This window comes from Corvus kubaryi, unplaced genomic scaffold (assembly GCF_017639235.1).
Source record: "Corvus kubaryi isolate FWS band 111438036 unplaced genomic scaffold, C.kubaryi_AGA036_p1.0 74, whole genome shotgun sequence".
In the NCBI taxonomy this organism is placed as follows: Eukaryota; Metazoa; Chordata; class Aves; order Passeriformes; family Corvidae; genus Corvus; species Corvus kubaryi.
In genome coordinates, this window is record NW_024582061.1 from 15,415,756 (window position 1) to 15,442,312 (window position 26,557).

The window sequence follows — 26,557 nt, forward strand, 5'->3', positions numbered from 1 at the left end:
ATCACCACCAGGATGTCCAAGGACATTCTGCTGCCCAGGTGGCAGAACAGGAACAGGTACACCAGCAACCGAAAGCAGGAGGAAGGGCCTGCTGCCTCCCTTTCAGTTGTAGAATCATAGAATTACTTGGGCTGGAAGGAACCTTAAAGATCATCCAGTTCTAAGCCCACTGCCATGGGCAGGGACACGTTCCACTAGAGCAGTTTGCTCAGAGCTCCATCAAACCTGGCCTTGAACACTTCTGGGGGAGCATGGCGGGGGTGTGTGCAGTGTCACCGCAGAGTTTATATCCCACCCAGCTCCTTGTCCCCTGCAGCAGAGCTGAGCTCAGCAACGTGTCCCTTGTGGCTTTCATGCTGTCCAAGGTGACGCTTCCCTTTCTCTGGGCAAGGAAAGGGGATGTCCTTTCTCTCTGGAAAACTTCAGAGACCTGCAGGCACAGCAGCAAAGTGGCACCTCCAGCTCCTTCCCCACTCCCCGCCTTCACCACTGGTCGCCCCTGTGCCACCTTCACTTCCAGCCCTCTGGTTGCCAACAAGGGGTGAGGATATCAGAGACCCTCAAAAAGGTGTGGGAGCCCCTCCCAAGGACAAAGACCACCATGGAAGGGAAATTTGGGGGTCAGCACCACAGATTGCTGCATGCTTTTGCTGGTTCAGTTAGATATAGGGTAGGTGACCATGCTGCCCCCTTCACACTACCTGTAGGCCACTTTACAGAGTAGCCAGAGGGGTACAGAGAGACAACAGCCCAGGACGGGGGATGACATCCATACCCCCACCTCAGCTTCCCTGTGCAGCAAGAGTGGGGACAGCAGGATGGTAGTGCTCTACATAAGCTGCCGAAATCAGAGTGCCTCCTCAGGGAGCGACAAGCTGTGGGCATCCAATCTCAGCATGCCAAAAAAATAAAAATAAAAAGTAATAAGTTGGTGCCCAGAAGAATTGGTGGGGGTGTGGAAAAGGGCACCCCGCCCCATGCACATGTCAGATCATGGAGCCTTAGAAAAGAGGGGCAGGGCAGCCTGCCAGGGTCCCTCTGTTCCACACTCCCACTGTGCGTCCAGCCACAGACACTGCCCAGGCACACAGGGAAAACCTCCCTGCAGGGCTAAACCCGTGTGCTCAGTTTCTCCAGGTCTCAGACACACACTTTCACACCACCCCTGTCCCTGGCTACTTTTTTCTTTTGTAAGGAAGAAACTACTGAATCCACTTCTTCCTCCTTCTTCCCTGTATTTCTCAGTCTCCTGCCTTCCCCTGAAGCAAGAATATCTCAAGAGCATCTCCCATATCCCTTTGGAGGGTCCCTGCAGGTTTTATTTTTAGATCCCTTTGAATACTGATACTTTCTCACACTGATTTGGGGCACAGGGGGAGTCATTCACCTTCAGGCCTTACATTACTGCAGGGATGTGAATGTGGTGTGACTGGGATTGCTCACATGGCTGGCCACTGCTCCTGAACCAGAAATTAACCTCCCTGAGTGCTCCAGCCACATGCCAGCAGCCTCAGGCACCTGTAAAGGAAGCTTCTATAGCTCCAAGGCATCCTGCAGCACCTCCCAGCTCTGGCTTAGGAAATCATTTGGGAGGCACAGGTGGGACACAGGCACAGGATCATTAGTGATGGCCCCAAAAAACATTACAAATCCTATTCAACGCTAACTCGTACAGAGCATGGTCCCAGGAAACTGCTGGGGCAGGGGGCCACTGTGGACAGTGCTGGTGACTTCCCAGAGTGACACATGTGCCACCTCGACAATCCCCTCCCTGGAGGGAGAAATCTTGCTCTCAGTGACTTTACAGGGTTTGCGCAAGGCTGTTACAGCTGGTAATTGGTGCCCAGGGCTGCTAATTGCACTGTGCCAGTTACCTAACCTGTGACTCATTCCTCCGAGCAGGCAGCCACCCCCCCCCGAGGAGGTAAAAAGAAGGTGGGCTGGAGTGTGCAGGGCAGAGAGGGTCATTTATGTTTGCCCTGGAGCCCTCTGCCCCACTTTTCACCCGTGTCCAGAACAAGTTAAGGCTGGATTTTGAAAGCCTCAGGGGACAGAAACTGGATAAAGAGAGAGCCTGGAAGAAGCCTGGGAGCAGGAGAGGCAGTGCTGCCGCTGCTTGGGCAGCTGGGCAGTGCCAAGCTGCCCCCAGCAACCTTGTTTGCCTCCCTTTCCCTCTGGTTAAGCACTGATGACCCAGCGAAGTGCTGATACGTGATTCTTTGGGGAGGGAGCAAGTGCTAAGCTAGGAGTGCATACCCAAGGTGGAGGGGCTGCTTTTAACCCCCTTCAGCTAGGCCATAGGGCTGGGGCTGGCTCCCAGTGCCAACAGGGATACGAGGAAGTTTCAAGCCCTGAGTCACAGTGCCTCACACACAGTGTTTTCCCTGAATACTCAAGTGCTATTTTTTTCTTCCCCCCACAAAGATGCAAATTCCAATCTCCAAATCCATGACAGGGTGAATGGGAGCTTGTTTTGGGACTTGTCTTCTCATCAGCTCAACAAGAATCCCACTTTGTTTGCCTGCAGGGCAAGCACCCTCCCAGGGGACTGGCTGTGCTGGGATGCTCAGGCTGCATCCCCTGGAGTGGATGTCACTTGGGAGCTTTCATCTGGAGCCCTGTGTATGCCAGTTCCCCCTTCCCTGAGAGAAGAGTTGCATGGCTCCAGGGCAGAGCGAGGACTTTGCTCTACATTTTAGTGACTGCAAGTTAAAATCTTCATTTTCTTTCCTCCCCCCTTCACTCTCGTCCTCATAAAAGACACAGGCAACTGGTTTAGAGCCTGAAATAACACCTCACAGGGGACCCATGAAGATCAGCAAGGTAATCTTTGCTCAGAGCTTCACAAGTGCATGGCACCAGCAGGGCCAAACCACAGGGGCAAGGAGGACACAGAGAGGACCTGACTGGTGCTGGTTGCCCATCTTCTCCCATTGAGCCCAGAACCAGCAGACTCTGCCTGACCTCATGCCCCACAAAGCTTCCCAGAGCCACAGACTACCTGTTCCTCTGGCAAGCCTCAGGAAAGACCACCTACCACCACAACCACCACCTCTCCATTGCATGGGTATCCTGGCACCCCTTTCCCATGGCATCTGATAGCGGTGGCTGCATAGCAGGATTCAGGACCATGCAGCATAAGTGAGCACTGCTGTGGCTACCCAAAGCCTCCATCTTCCCCCTGCCAGAGTCTGAACCCACTCTTGGCCCCATGTCAGGGTGAAAACCCCACTTGCAAGGGCATTGTCCCCCTTTCTCCTAGCAGCATGGCTGGGCTCATCTCCTTGTTGTCCCCCAGGAGGGTGAGGTAGCTGGCTTGTCAGTTCAGGCTAACCAAGGCATGGAGGGATGCAAAGCTCTAGGGACCCCAGACAGACACAGTTCAAAACTCGAGTGTTTCCCTGACTTCCCTAAAGCACCCTGACCAACATCAGTGCTGGGGAAAGGCAAAGGATTGAAAATCAGGTGCTATGTAGAAAAGAGAGGGGACTTAGTGTGGGGCACACTTAGCCTGTCTCTCCCCACACTTCTTGATGCCCTACAACAGCAAAGGCAGTGCTCCCTCCTTCCCCTGGAGGGCTGGGCAGTTGGATCTCACCTAAAGGAGGAGAAAAACATCCCATCGTACATCACCCATAGCTCCCCAGTAACACACAAGCCCACAGCCTGCCACCCATTCCCATTATGAATGGTATTTAATTCCCCTTTACAGGCAGTTTGCCAATAAAAGGCTCCATTAATAATTTACAAGCAATAAAGAGTACAGCTCCTATAAAATAAGGGTTTGTTGCAACCTTAGTGTCACTCCAGCCACCGTGGGTCACAGGCATATGAGCCATGCTCCCTGTGCCTTGGGGCCGGAGGCGAGGTAGATGGGAAGAGAGGACCCAGAGCACACAGTGCCACCAGGCAGGGGAGATGGCAGTGACGGGAGAAGAGCTTCAAACGTGTGTGAGAAACGTTCCTACACAGCCTGATCCCACACAGCTCCCCTACATTCCCTGTCTGTCAACCTGACCACGTACAAGGGCAGCCCACGGTGACCGGGAACAGCCCACTAGGGTGGTTTCCACCATGATGGCGGAAGACGTCTTTCCAGTGAAATACAGAAAGCTCAGACAGGGGAGGCACTGTGTGTTACTTCCTGGCTCTTGGTGGCCCTCCAGAAGACGAGAAAGGCTACCCTGGGGGGCCTTTGCTGCCAGCATCCCCTCAGGGAGGAAGAGCACGCTACCTGGAGGGGCTTGGGAAGGCAGGGACTTCTGAGAGCAGCTCTTGGGGACAGTAGGTGTCAGTAGCCGCTCTGCCACCCCCAGCTCAGTCATCGCCCTCCTCCATCCACAGTGGGCGGGCTTGCTCCTGGAAGATGCATCCACGAACCACCTTGGGCAGCTCCTCCACGTGGTTCCAGGCATGGGGCTCCACGCGGGCCCAGGAGCACGGCAGGGTGTGGAGAGCCTGCTCCACACCACGGCACACCTTCAGCACCTCCGAGTCCCGCTGGCCCGCCTTCCCCAGCAAGCTCCTGGGGAAAACACAGGGACAAACATTACCCTTGGCATAAGCAGGTGGGGCAGCAAAACCACCCAGGAACGCCCTCACACCTACAGAAAGCCAATTAGTCCCCTCAGAGAGCCAACCCCAACACACACATCCAGTGCTCTCGCCTGATCCGCCTTCTGTCTCTGAACAGAGACAAGGGCTTCTCTCTCCTCCCGTGATGCCCTCCATCCATGCCACACCGCCTTTCCTCACCTGAGTCCTCTAATGTTCTTCTCAGTGACCTCGACATGGATAACGATGGGGTATATTTCACTTTTAATTAGATCCCTCACACCCTCAAATCCCAGCTCTAGCAGGCAGTGTTTATTCTGGAAAAGAAATAGAATAGATTTACTGATTTAAATGGAGAAAAAATAACCCCAGCCCCTGACAGTTACATTAAATCAAACCCCATACTGTGCAATATCATTGCTTTTCCAATACTAATTCCATTAAAAATGAGATTTATGGACAGCGCCAATAGAGACGGGGAGAATTAAAGAGCAGGGTCACCCACTCCATCACTGCCAATCCAACCCAAGAGCTCACTGGACCCCACTCTCAGTCACAGCCCATCTTCACATCCCCTTTGTCATTGCTGTCACCCACAGCCTCACATTTCTGCCCTGAGCAGAGCTGTTGCCACCTTGGTGAACATGAGGAATGAGAGAGCAGGGAGGTCACTTCTGAGTATGGCATGTCCCACTGACTCCCCCACAAATCCCCATCTGCCATTTATTTTATCTGAGCTCATCAGAGACTCAGGGAAACGTCTGTACCTGCTGCTCCACAACCTAAAATACTCTCTGAATTACACAGGCCCCAAACAAGCAGCTCCTTCTCTATCACCACACAGCTCTCCCTCTTCCCCCTCCTCTCCTCCGGTCTGAATGAGGTGTCCCATCCTGGCCCTTTGTCCCCACACCAAAAGCCTCAGCACCTTTTCCATCGCCTCCCGGATCATGCGGATTTGTCCACTCTCCCTCTGGTCCTGGCGGGCAGCTCTAGACACAGGGTGCTCCTGAACATTGGTTGCACTGGGATCCCTTCCTGCTAGCTTCTCTGCAAGCCAAGAGGAGATAGGAAGAGGGAGATGTCAGCCCCTTGTCCCTCTTGCACGGCTTTCTACCTCAGATCCCACACATTTACTGCTGCACTGGTGCTTATCGAGTTTGGTGTTTATGGATTCTGGAGAGCAAGTCTAATTATACAACATCACACATTGGCATAGATCTCCTGCAGCTTTCTGGTAGGGAACAAGTGAGAGATCACAGCTGAAGACACCTTGCATGGCAAGAGCAGCACCTTGTGTTGTACCACAGCAGCCTAAGCTGGCTCACAGACATTATCCACCCACTTTCCCCACATTCACACTGTCCCAACCCCTCCCTAACAGAGTATGGCAGAAAAATAACCACCTTATCTTGCTAGGTGGGTTTTCTGCAGGGTTTGAGAGCTACACAGGCTTATAGACGGCTCCTGTAAGTGAGCAGCATGGCTGGGGAAGCAAGAGGAGTGGGTGTATCCTGGGAGAGCAGGAGGAAAATGGGGACGAGTTGAACCTCCTTTTGCTGGTGGCAGGCTGAGCCACCTTCCCTCCTCACAGGCAGGACAGCAGCCAGCGCCAGGAGAGCAGCAGAGCTGATGCTGTGACAGAGAACTGGGGGCAGAGCTGGCTGTACAGAGCTGCAGCATGGTCAAAGCAATGGTCAAAGCAAGGACTGCCAGGTGCCCCTGGCACAACACACACACCCCCAGACCTGGCTTGGGAGCCACAGCCCCCGCAGCCCAGTGTGGCTGAGGCAGGCGCCAGGCTTTACCTGCCCACCATGCTGCTCTAGGCAGCTGCCCACACTGCCACGGAAATATGAGGAGGGATCATAAAAAGGCTTTTAGGAGCTGCTTGTCCCTAAGATAGAAATCAAGTAATATTTTTAGCAGAAGGCATGTCCGGAGCATGCTCCAGTTGTCCCAGGGCTCAGGCTGGCTGGGCATCCTCTGGTGGCACAGGTGTTTCTCAGGTAGACCTGGATCCTGCAAAACCATGTTTCCTTTGCAGGCAGCAGACTCCCATGGAAGATCAAACGAAAATACAGGCAGCAAACAAAAGAGAAATGGCTTGGGGCTCATGGATTATTTTTCTTCCCTTGCAGCAGGCAAAACTGGCAGGGGACAAGGAGTTTTTGCCCTCAGTGTAAATTCCCAGTGGCAATAAAAGCTTTGAAGCAGGTCCCCGTGCAGTGTGAGGGGGACCCTGCAGAGGGCTCAGCAGGACAGGATATATAGCCAAGTCACTCAGCTGAGAAGCCCAGCGGCCAAAATTTTCAGAGCCATCCTTCAGCAAACCAGAGATTTTTCACTACCTCCATCATTACCTCGCAAACGAATAAACCAACTCATTTGTCAGTCCTGCAGTTGGCAAAAGGAGCACTCTAAACACCGGGAAAAGAGAGCACCAGAGAACTGAGGAGGAAGGAGGAAAGAGGGAGTTGTCCTTCCTGAACATTCCCTGTGGGAAAAATGCCCTTTTTCCTTCAGCCATGTGTCAGCCTCACATCTACTGGCAGAAGGAAGGAGATAACAGCACTAAGGTTGAATGCTTCCATTCCTGGGCAGGAAGAGCTGGATGAAGTCAGCCTGCAGATCCCACATCAGCCAGGGTTTTCATGTCTGGGAAGAGCCACCCAGAGCAGCAAGGCAACACTACATCACCACCCACTCCAGGGAAGAGAGAGGATCCCCATGCCTCAGGACCCAGAAGTGAGGGCTGGCTTCCCTGTGAGCCACAGGGATAGGACACAGTTAGAAATAGCAGGGAATATCTTGCAGACACTCAGCCCAAAAAAGTGACCTGTTAACAGGTATTACGTGGGAAGACTGAGAGACTCCCACACTTACCCACTAAAGGGAGATCTCTCACGTGCTCTCCGAGACTCCCATGAGACCGTAACTCAAACTTCCAAGAGAAGAGCAGCTCTTCACCGAATTGGACTGACCAACCACTCACTGCTGCCTACCTGCTGGGCACACATGGAAGTCCAGGCGAGAGGTGGGCAGGTCCAGCAGGTTCCTGATGAGCCGTGGTGCAATGCAGCTTGGGGACAGCACCACGGGACGGGGTGTCTTGACCACCACAGGGCGCACCAGGCTGTAAGGCTTCAGGTTCGTGTCTGGGTCTGGAAGACAGCAATGAAGAAGAGAAAGCCAAAGGTGAAAACATGGGAGACCAGGCCAGCCTACAGTCCATCCCATTCTTCTGTACCACCCCCTCCTCATCCTGAATCAGGGAGGTACCTACCAAACTGTCTTATGTCCCAGGAAAGACCCTACCCTGGTTACAACACTCACTCATGGACAGATATCCTGGATGTAGACCCCCTGCCCATTTTCTGTGACTCCCTTGAGTTACACAGCAGTTTATTCTCCACAAAAAGTTGGATGACCAGGGGACAACTGGGTCTGCAAGGGTGACAGGGCAGGCACAGGGCTAGCAGCTCACCTGAGCAGGGGTCCAGCCACAGCTGCTGAGGGGGCTGTTCTGTGCTCCTCTGTGGTTTGGATTTCACCAAGCGCAGTTGGCCCAAGGCCCGTTTCTTTAGCTGAGGAGAAAGTGAGGGCAATTAGGCTGAGAGCACTGACCTTTTCACACACGTGCAGAACTGGCTGCAGAACACCCTCTGGCAAAAAGGATGGAGCACCCTTACAAAGAGCAAGGGATTGGCTCTGCCACCCATTAGGTTCAGTCTAGGAAGTGGGGAGGTGGTAGAAAAGCAGCCACAGAGAAGTAACACTGCCTGGGCTAAAAGTTTTGCTTGCTAACCCATCTGCCACCTCTGTAGGAGTTGGTTTACCAACAGAGTGGGGCAGGTTGTATCTGAGGTGGTGAGATGGCCATGGGCGCACACACACACGGCTCTCATCACCCGCTTCCTTGGCTTACATTATTTCTGTGGCCTCTCTGCTGCCCAGGCATCTGGTGCTTCTCCTGGATCTTCAAAAGCTGATGAGCCCTGAAAAGACAGGGAGCTTGCACTCAGCAACTCCAGAAGCCCCCAGGGACCATAGCCTGCTGGGATCCTCTTCACCAACAGGTCCCACACACCTGCTGAAGCACAGGCGTATCAAAGCCCTCACTCAACCTCCCAGTCCCTCAAGGGCTCCCAAACACTACCACACTGGTCCCCATACAATCCTTAGTCATCCCACACCATCGAGAGGCCAGTCTGCACCCCCAGGACTTCTAGGGGATGGTCAGCACAGACAAAGGGGGCGGGTACCCCAGGTACATCCCTCCTCACGCTGGTTACCTGCTGTAGTTGGGCACTGTGCCCTTGTCCAGGTCCCGCACGGTGAAGGGATCGACGCGCGAGCAGTACCACTCCAGGCGGCCTCTGTGCATGGTGTCCGTGACGTGCAGGATCTCCCGGCGCTTCACGCACAGCGCATAAGGGTCCGACGGCTCCAGGAGGGACACGTTGGTGCGGACGTAGAACGAGTCTCCAGAACATTTCTTCCCCTCCTCCAGGGCTGCCCGCAGAGGCTGGTATCCTGGACCATAAAACACGGGTCACCACAGGTGGGGACGCAGCAGACAACGGTCACCGGTAAGAAAGCCAAGTCGCCAGCACAGTTGTGATGCTATGGATTGGGGGGGGTGGGGGGGCAGAGGAGGCAAACAGACAGAAGGTCTGTACCTCTGTCCTGTAACTCAGAGGATGCACAAGTCACACCAGACAGGGAAAGCTACTGGAGCTACAGCCAACCCCTGTGTCAGACATGGTGGCCTAGGACCAAACAGGAGAGGAGAGAGAATAACTGAGATTTATCTCCAGGTCTGGGTGGAAAGTCTAGAAAGGGAGGCAGAGAGCTCAGGCTCAAAGGAGACCCAGCTGCCAGCACCTTACCTTCTAGGTCGAGCTGAAAGATGAGACTAGAGGGCTCATCCCAGTGCAGCAGGCTCAGGTAGGCAACCTCCCGTGTGCAGTTCTCCAGGGAAAGCACCTCTTCCTTCAGCGATGGCACCCTCAGCTAGCAAGGACCGATGCCGTTAGACCTAAGGGCTGGAAGAGCATGCACCCCCCAGGCTCCCTCACCCATTAGGGTTACACAAAAGGTGTTACAGAGCGAGGCAGGTCTGGGAAAAACTGTATCTGAGGGCAAGGCATCCTCAGCCTGCCTCTGGCTCCCTCCTCTGCCTCTGAAATACCTGCTGCCAGCCATCACCCAGCCTGGATGGTGGGCTGTCGTGAAAGGAAACGTGTGTGTGCATGAACACGTGTGGGAGCGGGAGCACTGGTTTGTTTTCAGTAACAGGTGGGATATTAATTCAAGTAGTGCAGCTGTATTTCAAGTGGTGTCATTCTTGGCAAAACAAATGCCCTTCCCTCCCTCCAGGAGCTTTCTTCAGAGCAATTATTCTCTAAAGCTCAGGAGGGTCACAAAGGCCTGAGAAAACTTGCTCCAGAATTGATTGCTTTGCAATGGGCATGTGCAGGATGCAAACTGCTCTGAAAAAACTACAAGGTGACAGACAACTCGAGGGACACAAAGCCGTACTGGCACCTTAATCGTGTGACTCCTTTTTGTTTCTCCCTTCCCACAGCTCAAGGAAGTGTTTCAGAAGGTCTTGGCATTTTTATATGCACAGGTACACTCGAGTGCCATGAGACCTGGGTGGGTATTTGTGCTGTGTAAAGCTCTAGATAGGGAGCAGTCCTGGAAAATAAAAGAAACGGAGGTGGACTTCAAGCTGGGTAGAGATCAGCTTGCACTGGGGATCACTCCACACTCCTTGCATCATCCCAAGTGCTTTGCAAACCCTCAAAGTGAGCCCATTCCCTGACTCACCTCAATGAGCCGGCACCCTTCCCTGAGTCCTGCTTTTTCAACCCGTGAGCCTGGCTTGACCCACTGGACATAAATTCCTGTCCTGTTCCCTCCAAGGATGGAGATGTCTGCTCCGAGCCTCTTCTCCTGGGGTGAGGGGTTGCTGGGATGACCCACACTCGTGAGCTGTACCACTAGTGACCTGGCAAGGAGAAATGCCAAGTCTGGCAACTGAGGTTGACTGCCTTTGCTAAGAGCCAGTCCCCCATGCCTTGTGTCCAGCTACAGGGTCTTTACTGCAGCACAGAGCTCGTGACTCACAGCATGCCCATCACCAGGGCACACAGAGCTCACAAAGCCCCACAGGCCCTTCTATCCGACCAGCCCCATCAGCAAAGCCAAGCTGGGCTCCCACAGTCCTTCCCTACTTGGACAGACACATATCCAGCCCAAAGCAACATCCCCACCCCTGCCATAACAAATAGGACAGTGCAAAAAATTCAAGTTCTGCTAGGAAGCAAGGACTATAGGATCTTCATTTCTCTCCTCTCCCACTCATGAGAAAGAGCCTGCAGTGGGAGGGGCAGAAAGGAAGGGTCTCCCAAGCGTGGTCCCTGGCACCACAAAATGTCCCCTCAAGCACCACCACAGAGTGCCCAGCTCAGAGAGCAGCAGTCACCTCCTGGTGACCTCCTTGCGTCTGGAAAGTGTGGACAAGCAGATCTCTGACTTCACCCTGGTGTACGTGCTGCTGGAAGAAGAGGAGAAGGCCCCCAGCAAGGTGCCAGCAAAACTGTTGCCTAGGAGAGAGCAAAACGGAGAGGGAGCACTTCACCTGTACTAACGCTGCAGGGAGCTCGTGTTCTGGGGATGGCAAGGGTCTGCCATCCTCCCCTGGCCATTTTCTAGCATCTGACCGGGAAACTGAGGCTGCAGGGAGGCTTTGAATGGTCACCCTCAAGAAAAGCGTTTCCCACATTGCCAAGAACAAGCAAATCTTTGTTCCCTTCATCAGCACTTCGGCCAGAAGGCAGCAGAGCCAGGGCCACCTGGATGTGCTCAGAGATCAGCCACCAGCACCCACCACAGGGCCTGCCAGCACCAGGAGCTTCACTCCAGGAGACTTAGAACCCATGACAGCAGATGAAGGGACTATCCAATAACACCCCAGGGCAAAGGTATTTCCCTGTTCTATTACCTACTCCCCTCAACAGCTCTCCATGAGTCAAACAGAGCTGATACAAATAGCTCCCTGCCTCTGCAGAGGAAAAGCCAGCTTTTCCAGCTGCTGTGCCTGACAGAGGGTCCATAGTACCATGCTACAGGTGCAGAGCCCTTGCAGTGAGCGGTACAAACCAGAGGGGTGAGGGAGGGTCAGTTGTCCAACCCCTCTCCCCACAGCCACCACTTCTTTTTAGCTAAGCCCATTGAGGAAAGCCTTGTACCTGTTGCATCTTCCATGCTGCTAAAGGAGCCACAGGACAAGCTACAAAGGAGACACAAAATGGATCTGTAAGGTAGCAGCTTCTCCAAAGACTGTTTGCATCCCGTTCTCAATCTCAGCTCCACAGACTTCCCCGCCATCCCCAAGCACCCCTGCAGCCACCACACAGCTCCCAGCCAGCCTTCCCACTCTGTTCCCACTCCAGGTTCTCTCCTAACCCTGCCAGGCAGCTCTCCCTGGACCCCACAAACCCCACAGAGGAGACAAGCAGCCCCCAGCAATCACCTTTTGTAGGGCATGCATCTCTCTTCCCGCTGCCGGCGGAGGATGGAGCCGATGCAGGGAGGGAAGGGGAAGGTGGAAAGGCGGTTGATATCCTTCTCGCTGTCGGGAGTCACATCCTTGGGCAGAGTGAGAGACGTGCTTGCTAACATCAACACCCAGCACCACTTCTCCCCTCCCTTCAGGCCAGGGGAGCACATAGCTCCTTGGCTACCACAACCCTCTTTAGGATACTCCACATCCCTCCAAACTCCTAGGGGCACCTTGTTTTCCCAAGCAGATAGCTCAGCTAGGGATCCATGACACTGCATCAACATCTTTTTGCAAAGTACAAGCTGCAGGAGAAGTAGCAAGTGAAGAGACTATCCAACCCTTGTCCTTATATTTCTGTTTTAGCCACCACACACCCAGAGGTGTGAGTAACCCTGCCCATTTCAGGGTGCTCTGGGATGACAGTTCAAGGAGTCAAAGGAAAGAACCTGACTCCCTTAAAAACAACACGATGCTGCTACAGGGCTCAAAAGAGCCTGGATTTCTCCTCCAGCTTGTGTAGATTAAACAGCATTTTGGGAAGGATAGCATCTTACATGAGGCTGTTGATTTCTAGAGTGTCGTATGGGATGAAGAGTTTTGCTTCCCCCTCTTTGCCACGCTTTGGGGCAGCACTGGCTAGTTTGTTAGAGACTGAGAGAGCAAAGCTTTGCACCCGAGATCAGCTCACACCTTACACACCACCCCATGGCCAGTCTTCCACCAAGAACTCCAACTCCAATGCCTGTGTGCCCCTCCTGAGCAGTGTCTCTGCTGGCCTCAGCTGAGGGCCAGCCTCACGTGGTCAAGCACTCACCATGCTCTGAATGGCTGAATCCCCCGGGAATGGGGTAACAGAATTCCCCAGAGTATCCACGAGTCCATTTGTAGGGTTGTCTATGAGGCTCCAGGTGCTGCTGAGGTTGGAGCAGAGGGAGTAGGAAGAGCTGCACATCTGGGAGAGAAGGGACTCCATCATCCCATTTGCATCCCCCAGAAATCAGTCCTGACCCCTTTGCCTTCCCTCTTGCCCCTTCTTTCTAGCCACCCTCACCTTGCTGAGGCTGCGGCCCCCTTGGCACCGCTGCAGCTGTGCCTCTAGCGTGCTGTTCAGCCCTTCTGCCTGGCTCAGCTTGCTTAGGAGCTCATCCCGCTCCTCCTCCAGGGCCCGCACACGTTTGCGGTACTGGTCCTTCTCGATCAGGCTCTGGGAGTATTGCAGCTGCACCCCATCACGGCTCTGGATGGCCTGCAAGGAGCCAGACTGAGAGCGAGAAAAGGCACAGAACTGCGCTGCTAATCCACACCTCCCACCCTGGCATGGCTGGACAAGATCTGCTGGGGAAGGAGAGGGTATCCAGAGCTCTGTTCCTGCTGGGAGGTGAAAAGCAATCTACCTGGTCCCGCTCTTTCTCGATCTCCTCCAGCTGCAGCAGCACTGTGTTCATACGGTGCTTGTAGAGATCACAGTCCTTCTGCAGCGTCCGGTATTTGAGCTGCAGATCTTCCACCTCCTGGAGGTACTGGTAACAGCAAGCAGTGAGCATTAGCCTTCCTGAAAGCACCTGCTTTACAGCCCCCTCCCAGGCCCCACTTGGTGTGCAGGGACAGGGGCAGTGATGAATGCTCTACCTTATCCCTCAGTTCTTCAGCCCACTGCAGCTCATTCTGCAGGGAGTTGAGTTTCTGACAGAGATCCTGCCGGTCATCTTGGGCTTCCTTCCAGTCATGCTCCAGGATGTCCAGGAGGATCTGCTCAGAGCCTGGCACTGGGCCCTCACCGGGTGTCTAGGAGGTGAGAGGGTACCGTCACTGCCCCTCAATCACCCAGGGAGCAACAGACCAGGGCAGTGACTGCCACAACTGCCATCATCATCCTGCATCAATCTGCTGTGCACTCCAAGGCACAAAGTCACACTTGTGAGCACAACCAAGAATTACAGGGCTGGAAAAAAGCACCTGTCACTACCCAGACACAATGGCAGGCACCACAGCCAAGCAATATGCTCAGAGGATGGGACAGGCCAGCCCAAAACAATGATTTCCCCATCTTTCCAGTGGCTGTGTAAACAGCACTGCGGGTAGCCCAGGAAAGCAAGTGACCTGGAGCCTGGCCTGCCCTGGGAGGTACCTGCAACATGCCCTGCAGCTCCTGCAGCGATGCCGTGAGCCGCTGGTTCTCAGCCCACAGCTCAGACACGGCGTCGGGATGGCCCCGCTCCTCGGCCTCTCGCTGGGGCGGTGCAGATGCCTGTTTCCGCAGCAGGCTGCACTCCTCCTCCAGGCTGGACACTTTGCATTTCAGCTGGTCCACCTGAAACCCAGGGACAAAACAGTCTGACACACACGGCCCTCCACCTCCTCCTTATCAGGAGAGTGAAGCAGAGAAAGTGCTGAGAAGAAAACAGGTCTGGAGGCGAGTAAGGCACAGGAGGCAACCACAGGCAGCCATGTGAAGGAGTATCCTACTGCTGGGCCAAGGTTAGCCGCACAGCTGCACACAAAAGCTTCTCCCTCAGGGAAAGGAGGAAGATGCACTTGCATAAGCACATTCAGGATCTTCTCTTGGTGCAACAACTTTCTTGCTACCCTGGGGCACCCACGGTGGAGCTGGCCTTGATCATGGGTGGACGTGGGACCTCTGGTCCAGGGCCAGCAGCTGTGAGTATCTCAAAGACTCCTAGAACAGCTAAGAAACAAATCCACAGCAGAAAAATCCACTGGAGGCTATTCAGTGTGGGGAGGCCACCTCTGGCCTGGGAGGTGTTTGAGGTTCAAGCTGCTGGAGGCTGCAGCGTACCACGGGGGCATCATCATTCCCTGGCCTGGTCTCACACTCCTCCACCAACATGTCACGGGAGACAGAAAAGGTCAGGGACTTTTAAGAGTAAGAGAGGTCCTCCCAGACCTGTAATGACTGATTAGATTGATCAGAGAACCAGTTTCACAGGTAAGTAAGGCTTTGAGAAGAAACGGGGCAGCAGAAGCCTATCAAAGCCACCAAGAAGCACTGCCAAAATTGCCAAGAAGGGATTCAGGAACTGAATTACTTCTGTGAATCTGCTCAAAAGACCTAGAGTGACTTTTGGGGACCAGACACTTCTGGAGTGAAGAGTCAGGAGGGGAAGGCAAGCTGAGACGCTGCTTCCGGGGGATTTCTTCAGTGCACAGTTACCTCCAAGTGATTCACCTCCCTGCTCCAAAGAGGCCCAGGGGACCTGGCATTGGCAGGAATACCAGAAAAAAGGTAGGGGAGGATCCTGGCACTGGCAGAACAGAATGAGGTATGAAAGGTAACCACAAGGCTGTGTGAAAGGTCCAGGCCCAGACTGGTAGGGGGAATGCCAGGAGGCAGCAGAGCACTTAAAAATATGGGTTATTAATAGGTTCAAGGTAGGGCTGTCCTTGCCCAGGCAGGAAATGGATGCATGTTTGCTGGAGGTGAGAGCTTGGCAGCTGGAGTGCAGTGTCACGAATTCCTTCAGCTATGCAGGGCATGAGTCTAACCAACGTCATGAGAGACATGAGGAGGCGGTGGGGAGTGGCAGGGGGGATGGAGGCTGGGCCAAAAGGCTCCTAAAGCTCAGCAAGGTAGGCTGGGCAGCTCCAGGCAACACACACGCACCCAGCGTGGGCGGCTGCACTGCCACCGGCCTCACTAGAGAGAGGAAAACGCAAACCCTTTAAGGGGGAAGAAGTAAATATAAACACACAGCTTGACAGAGTGAGCTGCCTGCCGCCTGCCTGTGCTGCCAGAGAGCAGAGCAGGCAGCACAGGGCAGCCAGCACAGGCAGGAGCACACAGGGCATCATGTGGTGCCAGCGGCCAGGCTGAGAGTCAGCAGATGCCAGGGAAGGCACCAGCCCTGCCTCTGGCTCCTCTAGGTGATGTACCCTCAACTACATCAGCTGGCAGGAGCTGGTGATGTATCTCCAGCTGCCCCTGGGCCATGGCGAGCCTCCTGCACTGTGCCCATGTCTCAGCCCCCTGCAGGGCACATTTCCATCCCGAGCAGGGCAGGATCCCCAAAACACATCCTGTGTGCCATCAGCTCCTTCATGCTCACAGTCTACCACGTGTGGACATCCGTGTGCATCCCTCTCGGCCGTCAGACTCCCGGCACGTCCCACTGCCCACCCTCGTGCTCCCCAGCATCCTACCAGCAGCTGCAGGTCCCTGCTCCGCAGCACGGCCACGTTCTTCTCCTCGCAGAGCTGCGCGTAGCGCATGGCCATCATGTAGTTCTCGTCCTTCAGCCTCAGCAGCTCCACGCTGTTGGAGTCCCACTCCTCTCTCAGCCGCTGGCAACGCTCCTGCACCTTCAGGAGCTCCTTCAGCTGCTGCTCCAGCCGGACTTGCTCTTGCTCCAATGCCTGGTTTTTCACCTGGAGCTGGTGTTCCTTCAGCAGGTGCTCTTTCCGTTGAGCCCTCACCTTCTTCACCTCCATCATCAGGAACTGAGTTAGTCCCTCAGGGCCTTCCTCATCTGGGGAGAGACAAAGGAGAACCTGTTCCTGGCTGCTGAAACAGGGGTAACCCCAAGAAACAGATTTGCCCAATGCTCTGTTTTCCACCAAGAAGTGACAAGTTCTCCTGCAGGTTTGCAGCCCTTGTTGCCCCAGGCTTATGGCACCACAGTCTTCACACCTGTGTATGTGGCCCCCTCTCTGCCAGTTCTAGAGTACAGAACTGTCAGGATTCCTCACACACCGGCAGCATGAACCCGGTTTTTACGCAGGCATGTGAACATTTCTTCAGAATGTGAACATTCTGGCCCTTCCCATGCAAGCAGCAGCTAAAAGGAGAACAGAGCACCTGCTCCTACCCAGGATCATAGAGCAGCGCTGGGCTGGTTCCCTCCCTGTGAGCCGTGTGTAGTGCTCTGGGTAATAAAACTCCAAGGATTCCAGGAAGGCTTCATAGCCTCGCTTTCCACGGCGCCGAAGGATGTCCATCAGGTAACCTGGAAGAACAGACAAAGGGCTAGGATGAATTCCCTGCAAAACAGAGAGAAAACTGAGTAGCCCAGCTTCATGGTATGAAGGTAGCATCTCCACTGCAGAGCACCTCAGAGAACAATGAAGCTGAGGGAGCAGTGCAGTGTGTGTAGCACCCACTGTGTGTCAAAACCAGGTTATCCTCCACAAACCAGGCCCATCCAAGTGCAAGTTCGTGTCTTCTCCCACCTGTCTGGTTGCTCTTGCAAGGGAATCGGCACGAGTTCAGCACCTCCTCCTCATCCTGCTCGTCTATGACGCGGCACTGGCGCAGGTACGGGGTGAGCTTGGCTGGGTTCAGGGAGCGGGTCAGCTGGTGTCGTGCGCTCTCGATCTTCTCCCAGATGGTGTCGTCTTCCTCCTCCTGCTCTGAGAGGCTGCTGGCTTGGAGAGACGCATTCTCCACGGCTGGAAGGATAAAAGGAAAGGATAAAATGATGAGGAATGATGGAGGAGCACAGGTAGAAGGCATGAGTAGGCATGGGAGAACAAGAGTCAAGGTATGATCCTGCAAACGATCCACTAGTCTTGCAAACAGGACTCAGATACATCAGAAAACATTTTACAAATAAATGGATCTATTTATCTAAAATAGATTTATCTGAAATTTATCTGTTTATCTAAAATACAGCAGGATCTTGAGTGTCCACCTAGAGCCTTGCATATGCAAAAGGCAAGTGGTGCATAAGAGAGTTAGACGCGTATACAGTAGGAAGTCTAGAGAAGATACCATCTTCATCCCTCAAACATTCTGAAATCCCCCCAGCCATCACACACCTTCCCTTTTGTCCCATCCCTGAGAATGGGAAACTCTCAGGACCAAGAGTTTTCACAGGACATGCTTTCTCATACTTGGGGCTGGAGAGGATCCAGCAAATGAATCCGTGGCACTGTGCACCAAGCACTGGTGACCAAACAAGTTCTCAAGGGCACCATCCCACAGAGAAGCTTGGCTACAGGTACTGGAATCAGCAGGTAATCACATGAGCATATCTTTCATGTATCTTCCACGCCGCTGTATGGAGCCCTGAAAATACGTTGCAACAAGGCAAGCACTCTGCCAACGAAATAAAGCACGAGAGAACCCCTCAAGTGAATGGGCCAAAACCTCTCAGAGTCATGGTGAACCTGCTCTTACAGTCCTACAAGCTGTGATGGAGCAGCTCTGTGCAATGTGCTCTCTCCCCAGCTATGGATCAACTCAGTGTTATCTATTTTCACTCAAGAAATGAAGTCTGCTTCACAGGCCAGCACAAATCCTTTCAGCTGTCAAGGCAAAGCACAGCAAAGATCTCCTGAGACTTAGAAGCCATCTCTCCTCCAACACGTGCATGGTTACCTGCTGCTCTGGTGTGGGCATTAAGTTCAGCTTTGGTACCCCAGGCACACGAACATTCCCAGGGGCAGGGCAGAAGTTCATGTTCCACAGGGGAAGGAAATGTCCTAGTCTTTTTCCTTTTCTTTGGAAATTTGGGGGTGGAGTTCTGTTGTCGGGTTTTTTCCTATCTCGTGGTGCAAATTATATCATGCTATTTCAGACTGACAACCAGCACAACAAGGAGGATGGCTGAGAGAGCTGTGCAGAAGTTAATCCTCCAAATGCAAACACAGGAGGCTTGGGGTCTGATGGATGAAAGATAGCAGGAACGGAGAATTGCTGACACCACAAAAGAAGCCCAAGTGTCCCATTTTCTGCACCGAAGAGTTTAGGACCCCAAATACAAATACAGACATGGATTGCTCTAGGTTGAATAAAAACAGTGTTTCTTGCAGAAATTGAACTCTCATTTGAGACTTTTGCCACATAGACACAAGTATGCTGGAGGACGACGCAACAGCAGGTCACAGAAGTTGAGCTGTTTCAAACTCCGCAGCAGATTTATCCCTTTAAGTCAAACTGTTTCTCCAAGAAACTCAAGCCGGCTGTGCAAGCCGCGACCAGCTTCTCGGCAGGCAGGCTCGGCAGAGAGGGAAAGGGAGAGGGAAGGAGAGAAAGAGAGGGGAGGGGTGGGCAGAAGGTTCCAGAGCCGGTAGCCCCGCTCCCGCCCGGGGTGCCCCCCTCCCGCGGCGGGCGGAGGGAGCGCTTCCCTTTCGCCGGTCTGAAGGCGCTCTTCGAGAAATGCCGAGCCGGAGGCCATTCCCGAGGAGGTGGCTGGGGAAGAGGACAAGAAGCGCAGACATCCCCCACCACCACCACCACCACCACCACCACCACCACTCCCGAGCCAGTGCAAAACTCACGCCCCGGGGCGATGCCGACGAGCAGCCGCCGCCCCCGCGGCAAAGGGGGCCCAGCGGGGCTCCGCCGCCCCGGGACCCCGTTCCCGGACGGGGGCTCGCCCCTTACCTGCCATCCCCACTCCGGGCGGCTGCTCTCCGCTCCGCTCCGCGCCGCCGCCTCTCCGCCCCGGCAGGTGTGTCTGAAGCGCCCTCCCCACCCCGCCGCACTTTCCCAACTTCTTTCCCTGCCTCCCTCCCTCTCTCTCTTTCCCTCCCTCGTCCAGCCGGCTGGAAAGGAACCGGTAACCCCCGGGGCTATGGAGAACCTAGCTCTGCCCACCTCCGGGGGTCGCGGGGGCATTCACCGGCGGGGCGGGGGCGGATCCCCTCGGCCCCTCCCGGTTTCTGAGAGTCTCCGGCTGCTGCTCACCTGAGCGAGCCGGGGAGGGGTTTTTCTCTGCGTGTGTCCTGTCCTTCTAACCCGCCTCGGTGCCCAGCCCCGGGATGGAGCTGCTCCCCGGAAGGATGTTGCTCGCCAGCCACTTCTCTTCCGAAACGCGCCCGGCCTCAGCCCCCGACAGACCGGCGGGGGAGGGGGTGCTCGGCTTGTCTGGGACCCTGCCCGGGCAGAATAGGGGTCTCCTCGGGCAAGGCGCAGCACCCCCCCCACCCCCCCCCCCCCCCCCCGCGTTCTGCTGCAAAGAAGAGATTCGTAAGGAGAGGTTTTCTTTGGTTCCAGGGCTGCAGAAATTGTAGCCAGACCACCCCAGGTGTAGGGCTGGTTCTGGATGGAGGGGGGATCCAAGCAAGGGGAAAAAATTGGGAGTGCTGGAAAGATGCCTGATCCAGGCCAAGAAGACGTCCCACAGGCTAGGTTTTGGCCCCAGTCCTCAGCTGTGTCCGTGGGTGGGTGGGTGGAACTGGGTGTGGAGACACCCCAAGGCAATGTGATAGAGATGTACTCCAGGGCATGCAAGGGCTTGCAGCCTGGGCCTGACCCGGCACTGAGTTCCCCAGGCCAGAAATAGATGCTCGGAAGCCTTCCCCTGGTCCAAGTGGCCACAGCAATCCCAGGAGTGGACCTGTGTGACCCCACAGCATCCCAAAGAATTTGCACAGAGTACCCTCCACACCTGCCATGTACTCTGTTGCCCAAATCTGTGCATACCATTGGACAAAGAGGGCTCTGGGAGAGATGGAATCGGACACCATGGTTCAATCCCAACATCAAGCCTCCCCCTTCAAGGCTAAGATGTTTTTCACTTTCTCTAGCAACCCTATTTCACCCTCATTTCATCACTCTCAGCTGTGTCCAACCTCAATAGCCAGGCTATGGAGTGCAGGCTCTGTACCAGAAACTCCAGTGCAATATCAAGCTCGTAAGAAATGGGAGTTCCAGGATTCTCCCCAGGCTTGGAGTCAGCCCACAGGGTAGCCCAGAGTACTGCTGTGCATCCCTCCAGAGCTCTGAACACAACATGAAGGAGCCCTGCATTGCTCCTGCTCCTGCCAACGCACTCCCAAAAGGGAAGTGCTCTCAGTACCCCACCACTGCAGTGTCTGACCCCACCTCTTCATGGAAATCTTTCTCTCCTCATTCACGTAAGTGAGGAAGCAGACGTATGATCAAGCCCCCCTTCCCTAAAAGATTTCTCCTTCACCCAAGCTGAACATCTTTAGTTTCTCCTCCAGGGCCAATGGCAGGGCTCCTGCACCAGTTTCAGTAGGGTGATTTGAGGGAAGGGAGGCTTTAGCAAGACCCTTTCCCCATCCTGCTAAGTTCTTTTCAAGATCAAGCCCAGCCACCAGCGGGGAATTGAGAGGGTACCTGTGTGATGCACAGAGCACACAGCCTTTTTGTTGCAAGATACACACAGGTATTGAGCAAACGCCCAGCACGCGCACGCACGTGGGGCTTTCAGCAAACTGCCCTCGGATGGCATCCATCCCAGCAGGCACTGCTTGGCACCCCGAGCACATGAATTTGTTGTTGACTCTCCCTCCCTGCGAGGGGTCCCAACAGCCCCCTCTCCTCCCTTGTAAGCCCAGCGCTGCACAGCTCCCACACAAAGGGTGCACGGTGACCCAGGACCACCAGCAGCAGGGCACAGCTCCTGTCTCCAGCCCTTACCTCCAGCCAGAGGCATCCAGCTGAGTGATCAAAAGCAAGTACAAGCAAGGTTGCCTGCTGGGAACCCGTTCTGACTCAGGCCATGTCAATTTTTGCCTACTAGTTATTCTCTCGAAAACAACTCTGGTCTCTCTCTCTCCCTCTCTAGTGAAAAGATTTCCTGAGCCGGCTATTATGTGGTGATAGAAGATAAGATCTTCACAATCCTGATAAAAGACCCAAAGCAAGAGTTGGTTTCTCTCATTCACACAGAGAGAGACAAACTCAAGGCTGATGACAAAGAAATCCTCTTCCTGCACCCACCCTGACCCCACGGGCAGTGGCTGCACTGCTTTGTGACTCAGAGCACTCAGACACCAGACAGAGCAGGTCCCACATCAAGAACAGCTGAAGAAATACCTTCACCCTAGGTTGCCCGCGGAAGAGTCTCAGACATCCAAGTCCAGGGAAAAATAAATAATTCAATAATTGACTGGTGTGGCATTAAGGGCAGGTCCTTAGACTGACTAAGTGACTAATTTCCTTAATTTTTTTACGAGCTCCATTACCTGTTCTCCTTCATGGAGACTCTCTGAGTTTGGCAGGTACTCCAGGAGCAAGAAGACCACCCCTGTCTCTGGGCTGGGTAGCTGATCCCAACAGATCAGATAGATAGCTCCTGAGAGGAAGAACACATTCCATGCCTGTTTTTCGGCCAGGGTGTGGAGGCACAGGGATGCAAAGCTCATGCTTTGGAGGGAAGCTGCAGTTGTATAAGACAACCCCAGTTTGCTGGAGATACACAGTCCCACCAGACGGTCCATGCTCACAGCCAGGTATTAGATTTCCAAAATAGCTTTACCAGTAGCAGTTACTTTTGTGCTGGCACACTTGAGTTCACACTAGGAATGACACTGGGGTGTTTGGATGGTGGGGTTTTTTTTGTTCTTGTATTGTTGGTTCGGTTCGTTGTTTTGGGTTTTTTTTCAAATCCTAACCAAAATAGTTGCACTACTAAAACTTTCCAAGCCACACAGGCTCACACAGGAAATCTATAACAAGCTAGCAAATGGTGAGCCACACGTCCTTTCCACCACCAGAGGAGGGGCTTAGCACACATGGCCCATAGAGTGTGGCAGGCTGCTGGGTTTTCTGCAGGATCTTGCGGTGTGCGGTGACCGATGGCACTAAGAGGTCAGCGGGATCCCTCCGAGGCAAGTGAGCCCGTGCTGTGGAGAGCTAGGCTGGATATGCCTCAGCACTGCATTGTTTGCCCCTGCCTGGAAACAGCTTTAGGAAGGTCTGAGGCGGGGCAGGAATTCAATAAATTCCTGATTGTGTGGCTAAAATGCCATTGGTGCAAAGCTCAAGCTGTGCTTACAGATGGTGAGCTGGGTGCTCTGGAAAGTCTTGCCCTGTGTTTTGGGAAGCACAGCAAATTTACAAAGCTCCCATGAAACTGCCAACGCACACGGTGTCCAGAATGTGAGCCAGTCAGAACATCTTCAACGATATATTTCTTGCTTGGTCCTTCTTGCCACCCCCCCACACTCCCCCCCCCCCCAATCAAAATAAGCTATTCTTCTTGCAGCCTGGTGATTTGCAGAGACATGCAGCTTCCACTGAAGTTTTAGGCAGAGGTTTGCTAAGGTCTCCAGGGTGATCTCCCAAGTCAGGTTGAGGAAGCGAGTTTGAAACAACCCCCCTAAATAACAAAAACTTCCACCCTGCAGTAGCTGTCCCAACATGATTTGGTGTCATGAAACAACTCTCTGCAGTTTCTGTTCCTGTGTGGAACAAAACAAATGCCAAAAACACAAAAGAACTTGTGAAACGGAGTTATCAACTCCAACCTGATTTAATTGGCTCATACACTGCTTCATGCTGGATTAGTTAACACACACAGTAAAAATAAACCTTCTCCTGATGACTCTCATCAAACTCGGTGTTTATATTAACAGCCTTTGCAAGGACTTTGACTTTTTTCCCCGACACTTTTAATAGCAGATGTAAGACTGCTGCAGCACACTGACAGTGGTTTATTCCCTTCACAGTAGTGGCTGCAGAAGGGAGGAGGAATGAGGTGCCCCCTCAAAAACTGAGTGGCCTTTATAGCAGGAAGGAAATGCGTGTATCTGTGTGGAGATAGCAAAACAAGCAAATATTTCCCTCAGCATTCCTCCCCCTCACCACGCACACACCCATTGCCTGGAGCTACAGGAGGCAAAAGCATGTGGGAGCCTTTTGGTAAGGTATTGGCAACAAATCTCTGTCCTCATTAGGGCACCAGAGGTGTGCAGGGTGACAAGGAAGACCTGAATTAGAGCAGAATGACGGGATTAGAGTCACTGGGATGAGCTTTCTCGCTCCAAAACTGCCCAGCTGCCTCTGGCAAAGGTGCTCCAACTCAACAGTTGCTTTATTCTTAAACCATTATCCCTGTGGGATTAGTCCCAGCTTTTTCCCCCTCTCTCTCCAGAATATAAACCAACCAAGAGTCCATCTCACTGCTCATGGTGAATCCAGTCTGGTTGGTCACCCTTTGCAAGAGGACCATTAAAGTCTGTCCTCAGCTGCATAAGAAGGGTCTGAAGGGTGACAGCACAGAGGTTACACTGAATACAGGGGATCAGTCTGCTCTCCCCAGGTATGACCCTCTCTGTATAGAAACTGGGAGTGAATTCTGCTCTCCAACAAAGGATCCGCCTTTGCTTTTTACTGGTGTGCATGCAAGCAGAATTTGTTTCTCAGGGAGAAGAACCACACGGACTGAGGGTGTACCCACAAGGAGTGGACACCTGCTTTGAGAAGAAAACTAATTACTGTCTAAGAGGAGAGGTGATGGGGAATAGAGCCTAGAGAAGGAACAGCAAGCAGCAGCTCAGCAAACCCAGCCCGTTTGCCTTTGTGCTCCTTGCACGCCAAGGCTGCAGCCACCAGAGGTCAATGTGACCTCACCAACCTCACCCGCTGGGTGCTGCACAGAGCCCCTTTCAAACTGAGACGTCAAACGCAAGTATGAAGTAGTGTTTTCCACCTCTTAGGACATAACTTTGGGGCAGATTTGCATGTAGACCAACAGCCAAAGCATTAATCACGATATGACTGCAGTGTTATCCTGGGAAAAAAAAGAGCTTGGGAATGCAATGTCCCCAGTTAGCATCCTGCAAGCCCACTGAATTGAGACTCTTACTTGGCTATGGACCCCACAAGTGCTCCTGACACCCCGGGCATGTCTCATCCTGCTGGTTTCAGTGTGACTCAGGTGTTCTCACCAATCCCAGCCTTGGTAGCAGGAAAGGGGTGGAAATGGGCAATCTGTCCTTCCCTGAGTCCCACTTCTGCTTTCTGGGATATAGGTCTGTCATAGCGAATGAGGTCTGCCCCAGATCCAGGCTGGCTGGATAAAACAAGCAGCTGACCTGCAGCCAGAGGAAGGCAAATGGGTTAAATGAGCAGGGTCATCAGTCTGGATTAGAAGTCAAGAGAGGGAAGATGAGACTGTGCAGAACAGAAATCAATACATCTAGACAGCTTTGTAGCAGCCAGCCATTCCTCTGCACTCCCACGTGTACCACTTCTCCTCTCTATTTCCCCCATGCCCTCCCCTAGACCTCCTCAAACAGTCACTGAGGAGCCCTTTCCACCTGGCCTGCCAACCCCTTCACCATCTATGTGGACACCCACCTAGTCAGAGCAAACAAAACACTCCTATTCCACCTCCAGCAGAGCTCCAGCCTTGTGGGATGGACAGGTTTCCCCAGACAGTACACAGTGTCTTCTCCAAGAAGACTCCACTGCACTGCAGGATCATCAGTGACCCCCTCCACTAGGCCAGCGTCCCAGACCAAGAGTGTTTCCACCATCTCCCAGGAACATCAGCTTAGGATGGGAGCAAAGAGAGACCAAGAGGCAAACCCTGGCTTGTCTTTGCAGGGCAGATGAAGGCAAAGACACTGAGAGAATGAGAAGAACCAGCCCAGATGTCATCATAGAGATGAGCAAACTGTGAGCAGTTTGAATTCAGAAGAATAAATTGTCACCAAGACATCAGCTGGTTAGCTGGGAGCTCTGCTCACCCCACTTCAGAAATACTCTGAGTGCTTCAACAGGAGGAAAGGAAGAAGCATAGATAGAAAACACTGCTTCCATCTTCTCTTCCTCTTCTCTGAGATGATCCAAGTCCTCTATGGCTCCTCTCCTGAGCTGGTACATAAACACGCCCCAGGGTGTTCAGCTGCCAGAGTCCCTGAGTCACTGTCAGACTGAGACTGGCCAGATGCTGATGGAGGAGAGGCAGGAGGGGTGATACCATCCCACAACACTCATTATACTAAATATGTGCCATATCAGGGAAAGCGACAGGTCAGGACTATATCAAGACCTTTTCCTCTTGGCTGGAGAGCAAAGCTGTCCAGGACATGAACAGGGGAAAGAGCTGAGTACATGCTAACAGCACAAAGTCTCTCTGGAGAGGGCAGAGAACAGCCAAGGGCTACCATCACTTGTAACACTGCTCCAGAGCCATAGGGTGTCACCATCCCACCAGCCAAACCCTTGGGGAAGGAGGTGGTTGGGCAAAACCCAAATGCTTTGGGTCGGCCTGGCCTTAAACTGGAGCCCTTGGAAAGGGAGGGATACGGGGAGCCAAGGGCTGTGCTTGTTCCTGCCACGCAGACCTGCCAGGGCCCCTTGCTTCTGACTGTGAGGCCCTTCCCAAGACCCTTCCCTACCCATCCCTTTCACGGAATGGCTTTACACTGACAGAGAGCAGGTTTAGATTAGACATAGGAAGAAATTCTTAACTGTGAGGGTGGTGAGACACTGGAACAGGCTGCCCAGAGAAACAGTGGATGCTCCATCCTTGGAAGTGTTCAAAGCCAGGCTGGAAGGGGCTTTCAGCAGCCTGGTCTAGTGGAAGATGTCCCTGCCCATGGCAGGGGGTTGGAACTGGATGAACTTCAAAGTCCCTTCCAACCCAAACAATTTTATTATTCAGTGATTCTGTGACCTACACTGCACCCAGCTATTCTTATCCTACAGCTGACTGCAGATTGCTGCTGCACTGAGCCAGGCCTGGGCTTACTTGTGGGACTGCAAAGGGG

At 53.6% G+C, this 26,557-nt stretch overlaps 1 protein-coding gene across 3 annotated transcripts; it reads right to left on the reverse strand.

The window, feature by feature from the left end:
* Positions 1 to 468: 468 nt before the first annotated feature.
* CARD10 (caspase recruitment domain family member 10) lies at positions 469 to 19,570 on the reverse strand. 3 transcript variants are annotated; one of them, XR_006020069.1, is made up of 21 exons: positions 17,312 to 17,686; positions 16,951 to 17,088; positions 16,286 to 16,611; positions 14,256 to 14,438; positions 13,757 to 13,912; positions 13,522 to 13,647; positions 13,179 to 13,373; positions 12,942 to 13,079; positions 12,098 to 12,213; positions 11,814 to 11,854; positions 11,048 to 11,168; positions 10,390 to 10,570; positions 9,447 to 9,570; positions 8,850 to 9,090; positions 8,483 to 8,552; positions 8,042 to 8,141; positions 7,560 to 7,718; positions 5,483 to 5,604; positions 4,756 to 4,871; positions 4,235 to 4,525; positions 469 to 3,598 (listed from the first exon to the last, which is right to left on the reverse strand). XR_006020069.1 is itself a non-coding variant. In XM_042050840.1 (21 exons), the coding sequence occupies exons 1-21, from the start codon at positions 19,474 to 19,476 to the stop codon at positions 4,318 to 4,320; spliced, it is 3,087 nt and encodes a 1,028-aa protein (XP_041906774.1). In that variant the 5' UTR covers positions 19,477 to 19,570; the 3' UTR covers positions 3,677 to 4,317. The 3 variants fall into 3 exon arrangements, 2 of the variants coding, with proteins under 2 accessions (XP_041906774.1, XP_041906773.1); XM_042050840.1 differs by lacking the exon at positions 469 to 3,598 and adding an exon at positions 19,470 to 19,570 and having other exon boundaries at positions 3,677 to 4,525; positions 17,312 to 17,530; XM_042050839.1 differs by lacking the exon at positions 469 to 3,598 and having other exon boundaries at positions 3,677 to 4,525.
* Positions 19,571 to 26,557: the final 6,987 nt, after the last annotated feature.